The 18,654-nt window shown below is 43.1% G+C and overlaps 1 protein-coding gene across 2 annotated transcripts in view; it reads right to left on the bottom strand.

Moving 5' to 3' along the window:
• Positions 1-18,654, bottom strand: part of GASK1A (golgi associated kinase 1A) — a 67,487-nt gene that overhangs the window by 38,111 nt on the left and 10,722 nt on the right. For both annotated transcript variants that reach the window (XM_083188671.1, XM_083188672.1), the window contains exon 2: positions 3,977-5,386. In XM_083188671.1, the coding sequence (XP_083044797.1) occupies positions 3,977-5,386 (1,410 nt within the window). The remainder of the gene's footprint in view (positions 1-3,976; positions 5,387-18,654) is intronic.

The raw sequence follows: 18,654 nt of genomic DNA, 5'->3' as shown, positions 1-18,654 counted from the left end.
ATGGCACTTCTTTCCACTGACCAGCAAGTGGGTTTTTGTTGTTAAAAAAAAGTGTGCAACAGGATCTGGCTGGAGTGGTCTGCCTGCTGCATTTACAGGATGCTGCTCCCCATCCCCGGCTCTCCTCCCTGCTGTTGCGGGAGCCTGGATCTCCTCCCTGCTTCCCCTGGAGCGCAGCACTTCTTCCTCCAGAGACCATCTCTCCTACCTCTCCCTGCTCTGCTCTGCTCCCTGATGCTTTCTCCTACCCTGCACCGCTCTGTGACCCTGCATATTCTCCTACCCAGCAGCCAACTTTCTTCCTGCACCACCTCTCTCCCTGCTTCCCCCCTCTCAGCCTGCGTTCTCTCCCACCCTGCACCCCCCTCACAGCATGTATCCTTTTCCACCCTGCACCCTCTCACCCTGCATCCCCCCTCTTCCTCTGTTCCTCTCCCCAATATGTCCTCCTTTTACCCAGTGCCCCTCTCCCACCCTGGATCCTCTCCCACCCAGTATATCCCACCCTTCCTTTATCCAATCTACCTAGGTAAATGCAGCCTTACGCTGCCCCGCACAAGTGAATTCCCATCTATGTGCTGATTTCAAATTAATTTGCAGCTGTGCACATGAGGGTAAAGCCATCGAATGGTTTTCATCTCTTTTTGCAGCGACGTGTAAGCCAGTACTTACCCAGCTGTAGGGAGAAGGAGGCTGCGGCTAATGTCAGCAGCCCTCCCTCCCAACGGCTTGGGGATGTCTGAGGTACTCCCAGCAAACACAGGGTTACCGCCCCCAAATGGGAGCAGGGTATCGATAAACCTGCGAGAAGCCAATGATGGCTACCCATTCATACAGACAGCTCACGTATGCGTACAGGGTACCGTGCACATTCGCAAATTTGCAGCCCTACAATCAGGTCTGAATCGGGCCTAAAGTGCCATAACTTTTTGTTACACCAAGTACCACTGCATCATCTGCAACTTTGTGTGGATTTAAATACAATTTTTGTGCCGTTAAAGCCACACCCCAGTGTCTCTAGTATACTGCACTGCAATGCAAATGGGTATGAGTCATTGGGTCAACCAAATTAGGCCAACATACATTGTGTCGACAACTGAAGGTAGAAAGTGTCAAAAGGTCAACACAAGCATTGTGTCGACATTGGGAAGGTCGACAGTCAAAAGGTCGACATGGGTCTTTAAAAAAAATGTTGTCCCGAATGTCAACACAGTAACCATGGACAATAAAAAAAGTACACTTGCTACGCTCGACACACTATTATATTCTCCCTCCAAGCCCTAGTGGATGGTAGGGCATGAAATACAGCCTGTCGGCACATGTTGACGTAAAAAAACATGTGAAAAACCCATGTTGACCTTTTGACTGTCGACCTTCTCAATGTCGGCGTAATTCCTGTCGACCTTCTGGTCCTGACGACCTTTGCCGTGTCAACTTTTTTCATGTGCCGACCTTCAGTGGTTGACCTTAATAGTGTCGACCTAATGACCGTATACCATGCAAATGGGATGTTATGAATACTACGATCTCAGTTTTGCCAGACATCTTACGTTGTATGGCGTATAGACTAAGGCCGGTTTCACACACTCCGGCTCCTGCCGGACGGTGAAATCCCGCACGGCCAGGGAGCCGTGCCGCACACACTTGTTGTGAATGGACACTATTGTGTCCATTCACACGGGACGGCCACGGCCCGGCCGCACGGGTGCAGCCGGATCCCACCACTGGAAGGGACGGCTGCCGGGCTGTGGCCATCCCCTCCATGATAAACTAGTGTGTGCTACACGGCTTCCTGGCCGTACGGGTTTTCGCCGTCCGGCAGGACCCGGAGTGTGTGAAACCAGCCTAGGGGAGTATAAATTCCCATCTGCAGCTTGGGTAAAATGATGTGCTTAAGGAGCTATGAGGTATTTTCCTATGAACATTGATCTACAAAACCTGACACAGTCCTCTGCCAGTGCTCTTAGAATAATGACTTCAAAAGAAATATAAAATTGCCTCAACTGCTCCTCTTTCTAAGGCATGTAGTAGAATCAGCCAGAGGGAAACATTCAACTAAATGGCTACCATGTGCTTCTTGTTTGTATTGCAATACATAGCACACTTAGGTCTTACCCAGCATTTCCACAGGAAGTTTGTAGAAATATCTGTAAGCCAAAACCTACTGAAAATACTAGGTGCAAACGGGCCGGCAAACAAGCTTGCACCAAGCAGCTGAACATGCGCAGTTGCTCAACATCACTTCCCTGCGCAAACATGCAGGGGAGCATGTCAACTAGAATAACCCCCTGAGCCCACAATTGTATGAATAGATCTCCTGGAGCCATGTAGGTAATCTCACTTTTTGCTATAGGAGTGCAATACTTTGCATACTCCAAGATGGTTCCATAAGGGATGTTTCATTTGCTAACCAAGATGGCCCCTATTGGTAGTACTGCACATGAGGAGTACCATCTTGTTACCTGCCTTTTTACCAGCAACCAGGGGCAGGGCCAGGAAGCGGCTGATCTAGTGCACAGCAGCGCTGCCCGGCCCCGGGACACTCAGCGGTGGGGGTTTTTTAGGGAGAGCTCTCCCAAATAAATAAATCTACCCTGTGGGGAGCGCTCCATAAAAAAAAACCAACAACACTGAAGGGGTTAATCCAAATACTGTCCTTATATCAGAAGATACATACTTTTGTTCCTCCCTACAGACCAGATGGCGCCAGACTACATCAAATTGTAATTTGTACCAATAGCATTGCCAATTATTGGACATGAACTCCACATGTATGATATGACAAACAGATGTAGAGCACCTTACACGGATTATATTATTAAATTAATATTAAATAGCTTTTTAATCTTGCCACCTGGTATAAGCATTGTACAGTATGTACAGTGTTGCACAATAAACCTGTGTTTATTTAGGGCAAACAGATATAGAGAATATGTTCTGCACCCTGATCTATCTATGGGTGACTAACTCAGCTATATTTATGGGTGACTAACTCGGCTATATATATGGGTGACTAACTGGGCACCCTATATCTATGGGTGACTAAATCGGCTACATCTATGGGTGACTCCGCTTTATCTATGGGTGACTAACTCAGCTATATCTATGGGTGACTAACTCGGCTATATCTATGGGTGACTAACTCAGCTATATATATATGGGTGACTAAGGGGGGTATTCAATGCGGGGGTCATGGCAGTCGAGCTTGCTTGACCGCCGTGACCCAGTCCCGTTCTCAGTCAGGTCAACCGAGAACATGCAGGTGGGATTCAATGTCCCGCCTGCAGCAGGACGAGAAGGGGGCGTGGCCGCGAGATGCGGCCGGAAAGAGGCGAGCTGCAGCCGGCAGCTCGTCACTTCCCGGCCATTCTTGGCAGTACGAGCCCGACAGTTTGTGATGTCGGGCTCATTCTGCTGAGATACCCTGCTCAATGCCGTTGGGGAAGACAGCATTGACTAGGGCCCGCCGGTGATTGAATATCCCCCTAACTCGGCACCCTATATCTATAGGTGACTAAATCAGCTACATCTATGGGTGACTAACTCAGCTATATATGGGTGACTAACTCGGCACCCTATATCTATAGGTGACTAAATCAGCTACATCTATGGGTGACTCTGCTTTATTTATGGGTGATTAATTCAGCTATATCTATGGTTGACTAAATAAGTTACATCTATGGGTGACTCCGCTTTATCTATGGGTGACTAACAGCTATATCTATGGGTGACTAACCTGAATTCAACAGAGCTATGAGAACCAGAGAGGACAAATCAGTGTTGCAACTAATGTGATTGGCTGATTACTACATAATCATCACAAAATCATCACAGTTCACTGGCCAATGTCTCAGTCCTGACTGATATGTGATTGATGACATCTCAAATATTACATAAGGCACCTTTGATGGCCATTAGTAAATACCTGTAAATTTGTAGAAAAAGAGGCTATTTAAATATCTAATACTTGTCATACCTGCAGGAGAAAATCAAACAACGCCAGTTTGGCCCATTCTGTGTGCTTGATGCCCACACAGGGTGTTGTACCTAGGGAAGTGCCAGAGTCCTCCATCCCACACCTGTGCTTTAGCATATGCTGATAGTCTATCCAGCCCAGTTCATGAGAATTCTGGTCATTGTTTGTGTCATTTAAGTGTTTGATGTCAGGTGCCCACCACACGATTGGCCTTGCAGCCCCATTGGTATACTTATAGGGCAGAAGGTCACTTGCAAATATTCGGGCCACTACTGGCAGGCTACGATTTAACCCAAGGATCCTGTCAAGATGAAAAGCTAGAACCTCATATAAATCACTGGGTCTTTTAATTAATCCACAGAATCCTTGTGTGCAATGGTTCTGTATATGACAGTGCTCATCCAGCTGGCTTGGGCACAGAGTTACTTTAAGAACTTGTCCATGCGCAGGAATTCTAGACTTTGCTATAACCTCACCCTCAGACAACAACTTCATCTTTTGCAAGTCATCTGATGTAAACCAGGGGAGAGCGTTATCTGTTACATCTTCTTTTTCCCTGTGATGAGCTGGTTTAAGCTGCTCCGGGTGAAACTTCAGGCAGTCTGAGACAATATGTCTTTTAGATTTTGTTGAAGCATTCTGGATAAGAGCCTCTTTATTACTCAATTGCTCCCTGGCAGGTTCCCCGTTCCTTACAGAGTCAGCTTCTGGCAAAGCTAAAAACCTATCTAATGGAAATACACGTCCATCTGTTTTCTGGTGTTGCAGATCTGGCAGAACTGCGGAATAGTTAAGAAAGATTTGCATTTTAGTGTTGGATTTTTGTAAAGGATTGATTTTCATCAAAACAGGTTTAGGAAGATAGATATCCCTTTTCTTCAGGTTATGTAGGTCTCTGCCTGCAAAGATACTAACACGCCCTGCAGAGTCATTGTGCATAATATTATTTATATTGGCTACCACTATAAAATCCTTTGGTTTAGTTCCTGCGGTATATGTTGCAGAATGGGAATGTTTTCTGGTCAGGGACCTCTTCTCTTTGGTTTGATAATGATTGCTTTTCCATTGTGGTTGCTTGCTAAGCGCACCTAAATGACTTTTCTTCTTGCAGTCCTGACTGGAATTCATAAATCCGTGCATGTCTTGCCTGTAATTCTGGAGTGCAGATTCCCAGCTTCTGTGGTCAGCATTTTGGACTTGCCTGGGAATAGAGTCTGTCGTGTCAGTCCGTAACCACTTGTGTCGGGCAACTTTCCTGTGTTTAATTTGCTTTTGGAAATCAGTAAGTTCTCGAGTGTCTGCAGGCAATGCAGGAAAACTATTAATTAGCACCACAGAAAAGGCAAACAGGACACAGAACCCTACAATAGGCCTTCTCTTCAAACGCATCCTCAGCCATAACCTCAGGGCCTGAAAGGAGACACAAAGACATGTGACTTATTAAGTGCATTTATATATATATATAAATATATCCATTAGTGTATCATTATTTCCCAACATTATTCGGGAGGGGAAAAGTGGAATACTATTTGGTTACAGGTAATGTCATTTCTGAGCTGCTAATGGTTTATAGCATTAAATATTCCCTATAGATTGTAAAATTGCAGCAGGGCTCTCTTACCTCCAAGTCTGTCTGCTGTTACCCAGTTTTTTTTTTATCACTGTCAACAATTGTAAAGCGGAATCTGCTGCGCTATATAAGAAACTGTAACAGAATCTGCTGCGCTATATAAGAAACTGTAACGGAATCTGCTGCGCTATATAAGAAACTGTAACGGAATCTGCTGCGCTATATAAGAAACTGTAACGGAATCTGCTGCGCTATATAAGAAACTGTAACGGAATCTGCTGCGCTATATAAGAAACTGTAACGGAATCTGCTGCGCTATATAAGAAACTGTAACAGAACCTGCTGCGCTATATAAGAAACTGTAACGGAATCTGCTGCGCTATATAAGACACTGTAACGGAATCTGCTGCGCTATATAAGAAACTGTAACAGAATCTGCTGCGCTATATAAGAAACTGTAACGGAATCTGCTGCGCTATATAAGACACTGTAACAGAATCTGCTGCGCTATATAAGAAACTGTAACAGAATCTGCTGCGCTATATAAGAAACTGTAACGGAATCTGCTGCGCTATATAAGAAACTGTAACGGAATCTGCTGCGCTATATAAGACACTGTAACGGAATCTGCTACGCTATATAAGAAACTGTAACAGAATCTGCTGCGCTATATAAGAAACTGTAACGGAATCTGCTGCGCTATATAAGAAACTGTAACGGAATCTGCTGCGCTATATAAGACACTGTAACGGAATCTGCTGCGCTATATAAGAAACTGTAACAGAATCTGCTGCGCTATATAAGAAACTGTAACGGAATCTGCTGCGCTATATAAGACACTGTAACAGAATCTGCTGCGCTATATAAGAAACTGTAACAGAATCTGCTGCGCTATATAAGAAACTGTAACGGAATCTGCTGCGCTATATAAGAAACTGTAACGGAATCTGCTGCGCTATATAAGACACTGTAACGGAATCTGCTACGCTATATAAGAAACTGTAACAGAATCTGCTGCGCTATATAAGAAACTGTAACGGAATCTGCTGCGCTATATAAGAAACTGTAAATAAATAATAAATAAGCAGTTTGTCATTTTGAACACTATAACCTAGAAACTACCTTCCTGTTCCATTTTGTGTTTGGAACATTTTCTGATTTGTTACAAAGTATCACATTTACTTTACTCTAAAATAGATATTTCAGCTTATTTTTAGGCCCCAAGCCTACAGGAAATATGCATGACTGGATAAGACTAGATTCAAATATAACACAAGGCAGCCTATAAAGCATTTACATTGTAGGAACAGAAAACTGCATGTATAAATTTCAGAGAAATTCTGATGTCTTATACAGTTGTGCTCATAAGTTTACATACCCTAGCAGAATTTGTGATTTTCTGGCCATTTGTCAGAGAATATGAATGATAACTCCCAAACTTTTCTTTCACTCATGGTTAGTGGTTGGGTGAAGCCATTTATTGTCAAAGAACTGCGTTTACTCTTTTGAAATCATAATGACAACAGAAACTACCCAAATGACCCTGATCAAAAGTTTACATACCACAGTTCTTAATACCGTTTACCATCAATGACAGCTTGAAGTCTTTTGTGGTAGTTGTGGATGAGGCTCTCTATTTTGTCAGATTTGGGTGTTAGTGGAGCTGCGCACTGAGTTGAAATGCTTGGGGTTAGCTGCGGAAAGAGCATGTGATCAGCCTGTTAAAGGGTTAAGGTAAATAGTAGGAATTCTGCGCTCTACCCCTACTGAGAGTCAATTTGTAAATGGTGCCTATGTGGTGGCCAATAAATGACAGAGGAAAGGGTATTATTAATTGATCTTTATTGGTCACAGGATGGACAGTCTGGTTGCACCTTGAGTCACCCCACCAGGTCCATTATTTAGTTACTTAGCATTGTAACCAATAAAGATCAATTAATAATACCCTTACCTCTGTTATTTATTGGCTGCCACACAGGCAACATTTGCAAATTGACTCTGCAACACAGAGTAGGGGAAGAGCGCAGAATTTCTACTATTTATTTTCTCAGATGATAAAGCTGACCATTCTTCTTGGCAAAAGGCCTCCAGTTCCTGTAAATTCTTGGGCTGTCTTACATGAACTGCAAGTTTGAGATCTCCCCAGAGTGGCTCAATGATATTGATGTCCGGAGACTGAGATGGCCACTCCAGAACCTTCACTTTATTCTGCTGTAGCTAATGACAGGTCGACTTGACCTTGTGTTTTGGATCATTGTCATGTTGGAACGTCCAAGTACTTCCCATGCTCAGCTTCCGGGCTGATGAGTGCAAATTTTCCTCCAGTATTTTCTGATAACAAACTGCATTTATCTTGCCTTCAATTTTGAACAAGTTGCCAGTGCCTTTGTAGCTCACACATCCCCAAAACATCAGCGATCCACCTCCGTGTTTCACAGTAGAAATGGTGAATCTTTCATCATAGGTCTTGTTGACTCTGCAAATGTAACATTTATGGTTGTGGCCAAAAAGTTCAATTTTGGTCTCATCACTCCAAATGACTTTGTTCCAGAAGTATTGAGGCTTGTCTCTGTGCTGTTTGGAGTATTGTAAGTGGAATGCTTTGTGGATTTTGTGTAGTAATGGCTTTCTTCTGGCGACTCAACAAAGCTTCTTTGCATCTCAAAAATGGCTGAAATTTTTGTTGGTCTACCTGAATGTGATTTGGTTTCCACAGAATCCCTCATTTTCCACTTCTTAATAAGAGTTTGAACACTGCTGATTAGCATTCTCAATAGTTTGGATATATTTTTATATCCCTTTCCTGTTTTATACAGTTCAATTACCTTTTCCAGCAGATCCTTTGACAATTATTTTGCGTTTCCCATGAATCAGAATCCAGACACATCAGTGCAGCATTGGATGAAAGATGCAAGGGTCTTTCAGGAGACCATAAACTCAGTGACCTTTTATACACACACACACACACACACACACACACACAAACACACTGATTACAAGAGAACAGATCACAGGTGAGGATGGTTACCTTTAGTAGCCATTCAAACCTGTTTGTGTCAACTTGTGTGCATGTTATCAGGCTAAAATCTCCAGGGTATGTAAACTTTTCATCAGGGTAATTTGGGTAGTTTCTGTTGTCATTATGATTTCAAAAGAGTAAACACAGTTACTTGACAATAAATGGCTTCACCCAACCACTAACCATGAGTGAAAGAAAAGTTTGTGAGTTATCATTCATATTCTCTGACAAATGCCAGAAAATCACAAATTCTGCTAGGGTATGTAACCTTATGAGCACAACTGTATACTATGTCTATGTTGAAGGTCTCAGCAATTAAGTTTAGTTTAGCAATAAGTTGATAATTCAGATTTGTATGCAAATACAATCGTTCACTTACAAATCTGTATTTGTGATCTGTGCTGGTGCAGTACAGGTCTTGCAATGTCACTCTGGAAGGGGAAACCATGCGCCATTGTGGCCACTCCCTCTACTTTACAATGTTGCGATTACCAGCATTATAGAGTGGGGGGCGTTGGTACGATGACTTGATTCAGTTCCGCAGGGGGTGGTGTGGTTCTGTGGGTGCTGGGGCAGGATTCTGGAAAGTTGACCACTTTCAGACCTCCCAGCCACTATAGGGGAGTTGGCAAGTATGGATTACACCCAGCTGTTTTAAAGTAGCAACAGATAAGTGGATTCATAGCATTAATTGCTATGTAGACATCCATTTTTTTGGCATACATACAAGTGCTAAAGATACTTTCCACAAAAAGTAATTGTCAGATAAAAGTGTTAGATAATAGGAGCAGTATTCAATTAGTGACTAGGGAAATGGGTGGTATCCTCAGAATTTAACACCTGGGGCTATTCAATTAGAGCCCCTTTTCTTTGTATAGAAAATTATCTGTTATTAACCCATATAATAAAATCACAAATACAAGCACATATGGCCTAGCTCTAGTGAATTTTTCGGTGATTGTTAGTCACACAGGTATGTCACACAATTTCGGAAAAAATATTCACTTAAATGCAATGGAGCTATATATTGGTAGATTTTTTGATATTTGTAGATCACGATATATCTCTGTGATCTACAATTAATGAAAAATGTACCAATATATAGCTCCATTGCATTTAAGTAGGGATGGCCATCGGTGCAGATTCCATCGATGGTTCCCATCAATGGCAATTCCACACCCAGCTATCGATAGCTGATAGATAACCATCAATAGTTTTAGCTATCGATGGTCATCCATTATATATGACTGAATGGCCCATGGGCCAATCAGAACTCGGGGGCAGGACTTCTGGGTTTCGGGGGACAGAGCTATGCTCCGTGTTCTGGCACCTTGGAAAAAAAACAGGAAACATCAAACATCGGTTCCTCCTTGCCAACGATGTAGGGAAACCATCTGGCAAAAGTATTCGACATCGGCCATAAACCATCGATGATTTGAAATCATCGATGGTCGATGGCCATCCCTACATTTAAGTTAAAAAAAATCCCGCAATTGTGCGACATACCTGTGTGACTAACAATCACCAAAATGTTTACTAGTGCTAGGCCCTATGTACTTGTATTTGTGATTTTATTCTATTTTTTTTATTTGTGTTTTGTGTTGTTTATGTGCTTTATTCTTATTTTCTTCATTTATTTGATATGAATAAAAGCTAAATATTAACATAAGAGTGCCCCAAATGAGAGTGCCTTCCTCTTGTTTTCTTTGAATTCTAACACTCTCTGAGAAGCACCTCCACGCGACGATAAGTGGTACTGTAATACTGTAATACCACTTATAGGAAATTGTGTATTTAACATATTTTCCCTATAATAAACAGTGACATTACGGTCTTCTCAGTGCATGGGTTCCTTTCCCTCTCTCATTCTCCCCTCCTTTTCATTAACCCATAGAATGCAGGACAAGTTTTGACTTGAACAAAAATATGCGTTTACTGCAGCCTGCAGTCAGATCATCACAGGTGTAAGTGGATAGTGCCATAGTTACAGCACATTATCTAGCAAACCTTCATTTAAAATTCTCAATTCTTTATTTTTATTTTTTAATATATAAACAATTTGAGTAGAAGATCTTGTTAAACTGGACTTGGGTCAGTCATCAAAGCTTCAATTACACATAACCCCAAAGGTGGTCATCTTATTGCAAAATGTCAACAAATCCAAAATGCTGCTACATCCCGGCCAACAGCCCTTTTTAGTGTGTGAAACCCTTCTAAAAATAAACCAATAAACCAGTTTACTAAAACAAGCCATAAAAGAAAATATTATGATTTCTTGCTGCCTTCTTAACCAAATCCCATGTAGTACAACATAAAAAAACATTCTGAGCAAAGTATTATCTATATCTATATTTGTCTACATATAAACTGTATACATTTGGTTTTGAGGAAATACATGTGGGACTACAGTTCTGGTACCATCCTGGTTTGGAATTTTTTTTATAGTTTTTCATCTTTTTTTCACTAAATTTTTGGGGGGTTTTCCTGATTTTTATATCAATGAAGAACCTGTTTGAAGGGAGTCATTGAGTCTAAATTATTTGCTTTGAGTCTTCCCCTGATGAAGTTGTCAAGACAAAATGCGTAGGGAAACCAAGCATCAACTTCATTGAAAAGATTATTTTACATTGTTTTATAAAAGATTGTTTTTATAAATATTGTTATTCTTATGCAATAAAACTTAAATTTTCCTGTTTACATATATACCGCCAGGGCATTGAAACGTTGCTGCTGCAAATAAAAGTTATGTTTTATCTTTTTACACAGGTGTGCTGCTCCACCCTGTATGCGTTGTTGATACCACTGAGTGGGCACCCGGTGGAGTACCATTCAAAGAGGCTGTGCTGGACCTTGGCGATATTATATATATATATATAGATATATATATATATATATCTATATATATATAATTTTTTTGGAAGGAGGGCACTCACCAATTCGCAGATAAAATTCTATTTATTCAATTCATTAAAATATTGAACCTCAGATAGTCGTCAACGTATCGGTCCGCATTTCAGACCTTCTTCAGGACAGACATTGCAGCAGCAAGAGATCTTACTCCAACAGGTCTCTGTTGGAGTAAGATCTCTTGCTGCTGCAATGTCTGTCCTGAAGAAGGTCTGAAATGCGGACCGAAACGTTGACGACTATCTGAGGTTCAATATTTTAATGAATTGAATAAATAGAAATTTTATCTTCGAATTGGTGAGTGCCCTCCTTCCAAAAATTCTATGTGATGGTCTTGTGCCTTGGAGTGAGCACAACCGTGATGAACCAGTGAATTGTGTGCGGATTCCAATGTACATATATATATATATATATATATATATATATATATATATATAGCTCCTGGATAACTCTGCACTCCGGACGAATGTATGAGTACCGTGGTGCCTTCTCCAACAATCATGCAATATTTGGTGTTCCCTGGTTTTTGGTAATTCCAGAAGGTAGAAAGTGGCACTCACAGATTTAAGGTAATGAAGTCTTTATAGCTTCAAAGTGCAACAAATAGCTATGATTACCTTAAATCCGTGAGTGCCGCTTTCTTCCTGCTGGAATTACCAAAAAACCAGGGGACACCGTGTATATATATATATATATATCTATCCAAATAATGGCACTCACCAGGGCTTTAATCTTTCCAGTAGGGTTTTTTAATCCATACCACAGGAAACTTTACATGAACAAAGTCAGGTCGACGTTTCGACCACTGAACGTGGCCTTAATCATGACCGCCTCGTGCAATGACATACATATATATATATATATATATATATATATCAAAAGAGAAGACAGGAGGGGCGCTCCATAGTGCATAAATAACAATTTTAATTTAAGAACAGATAAAAACTGATCCACAATAGAGCAACAGTTGCTCATACCGAGTGAAAGAACACTGTGGGTTGGGTACCACAAGATTTTTTGTACAATCTGCCTGGCAACCTCCTACCAGCATTCTGGGGCACTGTCGCAGAACACGATCTCCCGCTGGGACCACCAAGGTGGTTTTTTCCCTAAAGTCCGGGGATTGTTGGAGGTGGCTGCAATCCTGAAGTGGATTTAGTGCTGGCTCATTAGACTTTCAGTCATCAGGGCATTCACATCAGCTGGAGTGGTAACAATCTCGCTAGTGCCGCAAGTTCACCACTCGTTTGTACGTTATGTATATATATATATATATATATATATATATATATATATATATATATATACACTCCACGTTTGGCCGGCACACCCTTGGCCTCAATGTAATACTTGCCCGGTGCCTTCCGATAGGTCCCCGTCAAAACGGCGGGTACATCTGCATACATACATACACTGCGGCACTCTCAGACGAAATAACACCAATGACACAACTGTCTAAGTGTCCAAGTGTCCAACGTTTCAGTGCAGTGTGCACTTTTATCAAGAACACTGTTCTTGATAAAAGTTTACACAGCACTGAAACGTTGGACACTTAGACAGTTGTGTCATTGGTGTTATTTCGTCTGAGAGTGCCGCCGTGTATGTATGTATATATATATATATATAAAATATGACAAAGGGGCACCAGCCCCGAAAAGTTGGTTTGATTACAATACACCGTTGAAAAATTCCAGAGAGTACCAATGTTTGTTTCTTCTATTTTTTTTAAATCTGCTCCAGACGACACCAGGGTAGCTGCATGCATAAAGGGAGTGTCGGGTCGCTACAGGACTATATATACACCACTTGCAGAGCAGCACTCCTCAACAATACTTGCGAGTTGTGGTGCCCTCCGAGGTACTTCTATTACGTGGAGCCCGATATACAATCCAGAATGGTGGCACTCACAATAATACACCATCAGGCGGCTGCCAGTTTCCACATTTTAAAGCTTTAATTATACAGTTGTGCTCATAAGCATACATACCCTAGCAGAATTTATGATTTTCTGGCCAATTGTCAGAGAAACCACCATAGTGTGCAGCCCATTGGTGTCTGGGAAGGCGTGTCGCACCATACTGACATCATCCACCTCAGTCGGTGCCACACACTCCCTCTCAGATCACCATGGAAACTGTAAACAACAAACTGTATTCACTCCCGCACCTAGGGCTGGAGGTTTCAGAAGTGAAACATATAAAATAATAGCAGTACCATAAATAATTACATATGGTGTTCCTTTTACGGTAACAGGATGACAGCATTGTTAAAGAGACCTATGTGTGGCACTGAACAGCCTTAGTAGGGGTACAAAAACCCGGTGGCTGTTCTGCAGGCTGCATTTAAGGGTTATAAAGTAATTAAGTTTAAGTCTGTATTATAAATATGCTGAGCTCTGTGTACCTGTGTCCTGTGTGTGCTGCAGCTGGTGATCCCCGGTAAGGCCGCCAACACATATATTACATAGAACTTTATATGTATGCTCCCTGTACAATCTTTGACTGGCACTGTAGCCTATAGACAGCACATACAGTAATGAATGTCCACAAAGACTGTTGCCGAACCACTGGGTTGTAGTTTGTTCACCAATTTGTCATCAATTTTATTTCTAACCGTCACATCAGTGACACATTCCCGCAACACTGGTCATTTACCTAGTGTCTGGCTACCTTACCCAGAATCGGTCACCCTGACCCCCAACACCAAACAATCTTTTTAAGCTTCCTGTCTAAGCACTATGGGGCAAATTTACTAACATGGGAGTTCTATTGAAGGTGGGATTTTGACCCATAGCAACCAATGAGATTCTAGATATAGATAGAATCTGATTTTTTGCTATGGGCAACAGCCTATCTTCAATAGAACTCCCATTTTAGTCAAATTGCCACTATATATATATATATATATATATATATATATATATATATATATATATATATATATATATCTAATATATACACTTAACATCGGCACTCACCTTTCCTAGTTTTGGGGTGCCCTATGGCTTGTGACCACATTGTTTAAACAGACATTGGATGGGCTCTGCACACACTAAATTAACTGATAATAAATAGTGGAGATTTGGTTCATGAATTGATCAATGCATTTAAGCCTGCAGCCCCCGTCAAGGGACCCCACTGTCCTGCAGAACAGTGGGGTCCCTTGACGGGGGCTGCAGGCTTAAATGCATTGATCAATTCATGAACCAAATCTCCACTATTTATTATCAGTTAATTTAGTGTGTGCAGAGCCCATCCAATGTCTATATATATATATCTATATATCAATATCCTGCATAGTATATCAATATATTTTTACTTTCCACTTCTGAGGTTAATGCTTTTCCAATAATAATGTCAGTTGAAGTTATAATGCATATAATATTTTAATGTTTAGGAAAGCCTTCTGAAAATAAAACAATAACTAAGGTTAGCAGAGAGGGGATTCAAGAGGACACCTCCTTGTAAAATAGTATTGTTGGCAAGTCTAATGGGGCTACACATATAGCGATTTAGGGGCATTTTCTAAGCGATCTCACTAGTTATTTTAGAAAATGAACCTACTGTACATTGCTCTGTGTGTAGGGGCCATAGCAGTAGCGATGCGTGGCCTCACCAGTGGCGTAACTATAGCACCTCAGCCACCGCGGGGGGGGCGCTGTGCATGTGGGGGCGCCGGGGGCTGAGGTGCTATAGTTACCCCCCCCAATCCCCCGCAGACTTACCTATCTCGCTGGTCCCGGCGGCTCCGTTCTTCTGCTGAGGACCACCACAAAATGGCCACCCCCATATAGCAAACAGTTCTCTGAAACTGTCTGCTGTATGGGGGCGGCCATTTTGTGGTGGTCCTCAGCAGAAGAAGAACGGAGCCGCCGGGACCAGCGTGATAGGTAAGGCTGCAGGGGATTGGGGGGGGGGGGTTGCATGGGCGGCGGGGGATTGGGGGTGCTTGGCGGTGGGGTGGTGGCGGGGGGGGGGGCGCCCCCCCTAACGGCGGTGGCGCCCAAAACTTAGTTACGCCACTGGGCCTCACCATCGCTATCTCCCGGCAATTACTATCCAGCAAGGATATCAGACTGGATACCGATGGTACAGGTATATTGGGCTAAATACCGATATGGCAAGGATATTGGACTGGATACCAACGGTACAGGCTAGCCTCCACTGACTCAACCTGGACTAGGCACAGAGACTTGCAGATGGAAGCTGTAGTTAGAATAGCTAGAGTCAATATAGCAACAGGTGAATAACCAGGAGCAAAGCAGCAGGAGAGTCCAGATAGCTGGTAACACAGACCTAGCCTAGAGCCTTGGGATAGTTTCTCTGGAGCAAACACAGGATGAAGACATTTGTTCAAGGTGCTTGAGGATTGTGGGAGACCTGCTTATATCCTCCAAGGTGCATGTTCACGGTCTGCTGTTGCAGCAGCAATTTGGACAGAACCAGGAAGTACTCTTACCTGGTTCTAACTTTGTCCTGTGATCACACCTGGGTTCACTGGGATTGCTGGATAGGTGAGCAGGGGTCAGCTGATCGCAGATGTCATTGCAGCGCCCTTGTCCAGAACTGTTTGTAAACAACACCGGATGACATATAACCACGTGAGGAACTGACACAGGGACATCATGCCAACCATCTCCAGCAGCCACTCTGTGATGCAGAGTGCCCCAGTGGGCCGGTAAGTGACTTTTGAATGATTACCACGATTCTGACTCCAAGGACTATACACAGGACACATGGTCAAACCAAAAAGGTTAGATGAGAGGATGTTTCACAACCGGCAAAGGAAGATATTCTTTACAGTTAGGGCAGCTAAGATATGGAATACTCTAAATTGTGATGGCAGACTCAATTGATACTTTTAGAAAGGGTTAGATAAATTTTTATCCTAAAGGAGTATCCAAGGATATAACCGTCAATTTAATGTATAGTATTAGAAAGCTCTCTGCTGCAAACACTCAGCAGAGAGCTTGCAGCAGCTTGACAACAGCATGACAGCAAAATGAGGGAAAGACAAATTACTGCTACATAACAGGATGAGTTTCCCAGATGTTAGCACCAATGACTCTGAAATTTTATGGTGACTTATTGTCCATGTTATGGTTGAGCTCAAACTTTAAGGGTCATAGATTGCATATTGGTAACTGGCAGATTGCAATGAATCGTATATTAGAGTTTAATTATATTGTCATATCTCATCTTGTATTATGAATGAATGATATCACTCATTCTGAGCGATATCATTAGTAATATTGTCTAACGTGTACACTCAATATCATTAATGATGTGTGCTCCTGCGGGTCGTTAACAATATCCTCCATACATGCAGCTCAATTTTGTCTATACAGAGCGGGAACCGAATGATATCACTGAACAACCTGGTCCACCTTCTCCCAACGTATACTCAGAAGCTAAAGTCAGGGCTATTTTTGTGCCGGAACGCCCCGAAACGCCGTTCCTGAAGCTCTTTTGCAAAATGACGTCATCAGGAACGGCGTTCCGGGACCTCCGCGGCCTGCCCCACTGATGTGCCGCTGCGTGTCCGGCCAGCTGCCCCTGCCCCTGGTATCCCCTGTACACAGTGAGACAGACGCTAGAAGTCATAGTTCACCTCTAGCGTCTGACAGGAAGCACAGCTCTGCGACTTCCTGGTAACGCTGCAGAGTTGTGCTTCCTGTCAGAAGCTGGAAGTGAAAAATGACTTCTAGCGTCTCACTGTGTGCAGGGTAAGGCAGGGGCAGCAGCAGCAACTGATGGGCGGGTGGCCGGGCATATATTAACGAGCTAAAACCCCTGGCAACGGAAATTAACCCCCCTTGGCAACGAGCATTAACCCCTGGCAAAAATGATTAACCCCTTGGCAACATCCAATAAGCCCTGGCAATGCATAGTAACCCCTTGGCAATGAGCAAGAACCCCTGGCAATGGACATTACCCCCCCCCCCCCCCCTTTGGCAACGAGCCAAAAACCCTGGCAACGGAAATTAACCCCCCTTGGCAACGAGCATTAACCCCTGGCAAAAATGATTAACCCCTTGGCAACATCCAATAAGCCCTGGCAATGGACATTAACACCCCCCCCCCCCCCCCTGGCAACGAGCAAGAACCCCTGGCAACGGACATTAACCCCCTTTGGCACTGAGCATTAACCCCTGGCAACAAATATAAACCCCTTGGCAACAACCAATAACCCCTGGCAATGCATATTAACCCCTTGGCAATGAGCAAGAACCCCTGGCAATGGACATTAACTCCCCCCCTTCCCCCTTGGCTACGAGCAAGAACCCCTGGCAACGGACATTAACCCCCCCTTGGCAACAAGCAAGAACCCCTGGCAATGCATATTAAGCCCTTGGTGACGGACATTAACAACCCTTGGCAACCGACATTAACCACCTTGGAAATGGAAATTAACCGCCTTGGCAACAAGCAGGTAATTTATCATTTATTAGAAGCCTTGCTGTGGGGGGCAACGTGGTGTGGCATAGTCAGTGTGTATCAATTTTTGTGTGACATCAAATTTTTTGGGACGGTCCTGCGGGAATTAGACACATGCATGTGCATGCGTCTAATCAGGCAGGCAGGGGGGCTGAAGGCATGGCCAGCAGTTCACACAGCAATGGCCATGCCCTCACAGCGACAAAACTGCGCCCCAAAAAATTAGCTGCGTGCCAAAGGTACGCACATATACAGTTTTCCTTTCTCCCCTGCAAAAGTTGGGAGGTATGTATTAGGTATGAGGGGCATTGCAATGTGTGGCATAATGTATATGGGGCATTACAGTGTGCAGCATAGTATCATAGGCATTGTGGTGTGCTGCATCATGTTTCAGAGAAATGGCGGTGTGTGGCATAATGTGTCGGGCATTACAGTGTGCAGGATATTGTGCAGGGGCATTATGGTGTGCGGCATAGTTTCAGGGGCATTGGTCAAATTTTTGTAGCTCTGAGTGTTTGTACATAAGGAATTCTTTGCTGCTGGCAATAGTGGGAGAAGAGGCTGGATGTGCTGCTAAATCTAACCGAACCTAACCTCCCTTCCCTCTGACAGCTGAACGAACCCTCTCCTCTCACAGCCACAACAATTGAGCCCCGCCCCTTTAGTAGCTCCACCCACATCACCGCCCACAGTTCCTGAACCTATTTTCCTACAAAAATAGCACTGGCTAAAGTCAGCAAAGGCC

Source organism: Crinia signifera, chromosome 5, assembly GCF_055691185.1.
Source record: "Crinia signifera chromosome 5, ASM5569118v1, whole genome shotgun sequence".
NCBI classification, from domain to species: Eukaryota; Metazoa; Chordata; class Amphibia; order Anura; family Myobatrachidae; genus Crinia; species Crinia signifera.
This window is presented reverse-complemented; position numbering and strand designations above follow the sequence as displayed.